This window comes from Nelumbo nucifera, chromosome 2 (genome assembly GCF_055504915.1).
Source record: "Nelumbo nucifera cultivar China Antique chromosome 2, China Antique-T2T, whole genome shotgun sequence".
NCBI lineage: Eukaryota > Viridiplantae > Streptophyta > Magnoliopsida > Proteales > Nelumbonaceae > Nelumbo > Nelumbo nucifera.
Window position 1 is genome coordinate 65,819,083 of NC_142650.1, and position 5,265 is coordinate 65,824,347.

General features: G+C 38.3%; 1 protein-coding gene across 4 annotated transcripts; it reads left to right on the forward strand.

Annotated features, from left to right (window-relative positions):
- The first annotated feature begins 531 nt into the window (after window positions 1-531).
- Window positions 532-5,002, forward strand: LOC104601360 (putative HVA22-like protein g). Of its 4 annotated transcripts, none has more exons than XM_019198453.2 (8): window positions 532-758; window positions 835-926; window positions 1,174-1,240; window positions 1,392-1,490; window positions 3,903-3,959; window positions 4,056-4,119; window positions 4,230-4,433; window positions 4,695-5,002. In XM_019198453.2, exons 3-8 carry the CDS (start codon window positions 1,209-1,211, stop codon window positions 4,911-4,913), a joined length of 675 nt encoding a protein of 224 aa, XP_019053998.1. In that variant the 5' UTR covers window positions 532-758; window positions 835-926; window positions 1,174-1,208; the 3' UTR covers window positions 4,914-5,002. The 4 variants fall into 4 exon arrangements, with proteins under 4 accessions (XP_019053998.1, XP_010262954.1, XP_010262953.1 ...); XM_010264652.3 differs by having other exon boundaries at window positions 841-926; XM_010264651.3 differs by having other exon boundaries at window positions 852-926.
- Window positions 5,003-5,265: the final 263 nt, after the last annotated feature.

Below are 5,265 nucleotides of genomic sequence, written 5' to 3' on the forward strand. Positions count from 1 at the left end.
GCCCGCCCTCTGTCCCTCCCAGGCCTAACCACTACCAAACAAGACCGAAGAAACTTCGCCCACTCTAGACAACTTTAGTTATCAACAACAGAAGTTGGTTAAAAGCTATACCCAGTCTAACCATAGCAACTCCGCTTGATATATACATAGAAGCTTCCACGTCTGCACCTAATTGCTTTTTGAAGGCTACAAAAAAAATGTTTCTTGAATCCAAACCGTTAGATTTCCCCACGTCCCTATCACCCCATTCGATGTTAAGATGTTTGTACAGATAGGGTTTCATATAACTACGGCAGTATCACAGTATCGCTTCTCGTCGCATACATCAACAATACCATATACTAAAATCTAAAAGCAGTATATACATAATACATCATTTGTAGTTGTAGTCAACGGTCAAAAGGTCTACTCTACAGTATGAATAAACTTGATTCACGAAAATGCCCTTACCTGAATCCAACTGCCAGAGACAGGGCGCCAACGAAAACAAACACTAATTCTGTTTTGAAGAATCCCAAGAAATCTTCTTTTTTTTTTCTCCCTCTCTCTTCGGCATTTCAGAAAATCAAAGAAGAGGGAAGCGTTAGTGGCAAGTAACCTTCCTTATTCCCCTCTCTCTCTCTCTGTAGATTATTCCTTGCGGACTTCTTTATTCTTGCATCTCAAGCTTCTCAGAAATCCAAATTGATCCTTCTCCCACCATTTCTTCATCATTGCTTAGTTTTTCTTACAGAACAACCAAGGATCCACCGCTGAAGGTAAAAGGAAAAGGAAACCAGAATCTGAAAGCAAATTCTTGAATTATCTCTTGGAGCTTTACTGTATCTTGACCAGATTCAGTGCGATTGCAGGGGTTTGATCCGTCAATTTGAACTCTGGTAGAGACCTTGACTTCATCAATTTACCAATCTCCATTCGTCTCCAAGGTTTGGCTGAGTTCATTTTTTTTAGACTCTGGTTTTCTTATTGTCTCTGTGTTTCGGGACAAGAGTTTGGTTGTATGATTCCTTCTAAGCTCCTCGGGATTGTAAGCTGGAATGTTCTGTTTGGTTGAGAGGCGTTTAATTTCTTTTTTTTTTTTTTTAATTTTCTGCTGATTTTGCTTACGTTCCTTGGCTTCTATTGTCTGTGTCATAGAATTACAAAGAGTTGAATCTATTCGTGGTTTTGTAGAATAATTGAAGATTGTTGTTGCATAAGAAAACGAAATGTTGGGGGAACTCATTACCAGGAGTCTCATGTATGTTGCTAATTATCTTCCTATAATCCTATTCATCTCTACCTATCTTGATTTTCTTGACTCTGATTTCATTTCTTTTGAGACTGTAATTAGGACAAAATAATCTCGATTCTTCTTGAACCTAGAATTGCTTTCGGATTTTGAATGGCAGGATGGTGCTAGGGTATATATATCCTGCGTTCGAGTGCTTCAAAACCATGGAGAAGAACAGAGTCGAGATTGATCAACTCCGGTTTTGGTGTCAATATTGGTAGGGATAAGCTTCCCTTAGCTTTCAAATTTTGCTAAAGCTATGAAATTATCAAAGGCCTTATTGGAGTTTCAATTTTCAACCGGTTTTGCTCTTCCTTCTTGTTCAAACGAATCCAGTGACAGAGGAAGCCCACCATTATTAGGAAATTTCTTACCAAAGGAAGAAAGCGTAGGTAGACTTGGTTTTAATTTTCAAATAACGTTTAAAAAGTGTCTGAAGAAGGCTGGTGAAAGGTATAGAAGTATAGATTACTAGCTGTAGACTTGTGAGGTTGCCAATTTAGTGATTAACCATGGCGTACACGTGGAGGTTTAGGAGATGGGACCCACATGATTCATAGTCAGAAGAAGGACATGATTAGTTAAAGATTAGTAAAGAAAGTCCATAGGTTTGGTGATCAGATTTGCTGGTTCTATCTGATCTCGGTAGATAGGATGTGAAAGGAAAAAAGGATACTGTGTTTAAAATAAAGAGTTTAATTTTTTATAATAAAAATATTTTAAAAAATGATTAAGATTTGTTTTGCATTTTCTAAATAATAATAATAAATGGGATTAGCTAGAGCCCCATGAGTCCATGACTTACCAAATGCGCAATGTTTTGAGGATTAGAATGCATTGATTTGATGCATCCAAACTTAGGGACCTTTTGATAAAAGCTGAAGATAAACTGAAAAGGTTATTGCTTTGTCAGCATAAGTTCCTTTTAAAGAGGTTGTGTCATTTTATTTCTGATGCTGAAAGTTGGGTAAATTATCATAAAAAATTAATTGTTTAGTTATTCTAACAATTAAAAGACAAAGCAACAAGTGTTTTGTTCACCAACTTCGGTTGTTATTCAAACAGCCCCTTACTGGTGAACACGAATCAAGTTAATGTTGAGAAATTCAAGCTTGGCTTGTAATAAGCTTAATTCAACTCAGGCTATATTAAGCTTCATGCCAAATTTAAGCTTGATATATAGACTCCATTCAGCTCAATCGGTATTATTAATGTGGTGGTATTTGTCAAAATTCATGAGGCACGTTTTGATTGATCAGAGGAAAAAGTGATTTTAAACTTCTTTTCCCATTAGGCTCGGTTTGTTTCATTTGCACTAGTATTAATGCAGGGGAATGTAAATGGACCGAACGTAAATTCTGTCATCCTTTTCAGTTTTGCTTCAGATTTTAATGTTGTCTTGTTTGTAAGAAGTAAAATAGTAAGTAATACGAGTTCATCCCTTCTTTTTTCTTTATTTTTTATAATATCACATACTACACAGTGTGAGTTTGTCTTATGCTGCTGTTCCAAACCTGGGTAAAGGAGGGAGCGTCAAATTGGCAGCCACCACTAAAATTTTTGCCAAACTTTCACTATATGGATCCATATGGATCCTGGTGGGGCAGAAAAGGGTGTAAGAGAGATGGAAGAGGAAGGTTTTTTGTTTGGGAGGAGTAAGATAGGAAATAAAATGACATGCTCCTCACTTTATATGAGAGAGAATTGAGATAGAAGAAAAGTGTAAATTTTGCATCAGTTTTTTAGATGCAAAATTTGCACTGTCAATTAGTGCAAATTTGCAATCAGGTAGGAGTGTAAATCATAATAACCAACAAGCAGATGTGGAAGTGGAACTGAACCGGGTGCAAAATTTGTATCCATTTCACATTTGCACTGCAAACAGAGTAACATTCATAGGAGATGGTTAAAATCATCTGGTTACGCAGGTGTGCCGTGTTGGATCCTTCAAAACCATGGGCAAGTTTGGCAGCCTCAGATCCAACTAGGAGTGCTCTGTACCCAGATCAATATGCAACCTCATAAAAAATGGGATGCACCTGAATCCAAGTCGCCAGCCACTGCCTAGAAGAGACAATCGGACCATCAGAACCAGGATCCCAAAAAGGAATTCACCTTTGAGCGTGTAAATACAGACCGTGAATGTTATTCACACGGCACTCTTCCTATTGGGGATCCAGGGGCTTTGAGCGTGTTGCAAGAGTCATTGAGGGGCCAGGGGCTTTATCTCCAAATTTACTAGAGACAGTTTTGTATTATGTAGAAGACAAGCCAGGAAAAAGATGTTGGTCTTTCTTGTGAGTCTGTCACCAACTAAAATCCAATTATGAATAAAAGCAAGTGCCACTGATATTAAGGATGGGCTTAAAACGTATAGAGGCATCCATGCACCTCTGATAAGACTTGGCATTGGCTTGTTGTGCACTGATGGGCTGGTTAATCCAATTAGTATTTGACTACTTGTCAAATGTGAGTGACATCTGAAGGAAGATTCTCTTGAATAACTGGTCAATGAAACAGCTTTACAGGAACAGTATTGAGTAAATGAAAATCTGCATTCTCTGAACAGACTGTATAGCTTATTTTTTCTCAGGTGAAGATAAGAACCTGCTGTTAACAAATCTTGCAGGGTCATTGTTGCACTGGTTACTGCTTCTGAGAGGGTGGGGGATATCTTCATCTCATGGTAAAGCATAGCTTAACTCTTCAGTTATTTGTAGATATTCAGAGATAGAGATAAAAGATTTCAAGTTTCTTATGAAGAATATACTTGCTTGTGAAGGTTACCCATGTATGGGGAGATGAAGCTGGCCTTCATGATCTACTTATGGTTTCCAAGAACCAGGGTAATTCTTCTATGGTATTAACTGAAAAATAACAAAAGAAAATTACTGATTACTGGGTTCTGCAATTTATACTCAATTTCCTAATGTTAGAAGCTTAACTGCAAATGTAGGGAACTAGTTATGTCTATGAAACCTTCCTGCGGCCTTTCATGACGAAGTATGAGCCAGATCTCGATCAGAATATGGGGGAACTGAGGGCAAGAGCCTGGGATTTAGCTGTGATGCATTGGAAGAACTGTGCTCAATTCGGAGAGACAACATTTGTTCAATTCCTCCAGTATTTAACTTCAAAGGCTAAAGGCAACGAAATTCCGGTACATCTCTGTTCCTTGGCAATCTGAGCTTAATTATATGACATTTTCCCAATCTAAAACTGTGCAAACAGCACAGTTCCCTGCATGTTCACACATCAAATGATCAAAAACTTCTATAATAAACCACCCAAGATCGATCTGTAACTGAGCTTTGAGTCTCATGGCTCCATTCCATTCAAGTGAAACACACCCACTTAAGTGAACAATCAGTCAATCCATAAAATTAGATTCACCCAGCATTCTTTCTCTTAATTCTTGCAGAAGATCGATCCTCAGTACCCCAGTGCGCCTCCTCTCAACACAATCTCCTCCGGCGACTGGCAGACAAAACATCCCAGCAACAGGCGGTCACCGTCGACATCACCACCGCCAAAACGCCGCTCGTGGTTCCCAACATTGGGTTCCCTTTACAAATCTGACTCAACCACCTTTCAACAAGCCACTAAGACGGCCATGCCGAGCCCCAAGAAGAAAAAATAGTTAAAAAAAAAAAGACAAATTGTACTTCAAAATTCTTTCGTTTCTTGTTTTTCCCAATTAATTCCACTTCATTCTTTCTTTTCTTTGCATCAATCCTCTATAAAAAAACGGAAGTTTCAATCTTTTTAAAAAAACGAAAAAAGAAAAACAAAGAAATTAATTACACAAAGAAATAGAATCTATTCTGTCAATTACATAGAGGTTCGTCACACCATCACCGTCAGAGGTAGATAGCGGCCGTTATTGATGCCGCTTTTCATGTCTCCTTCCCACCCAAATCGCTCCGAGCAACCGATTGAAGACCCGCGTGATCACCGGAATAATATGTTGTTTGATAAACCCAAGACAAGCG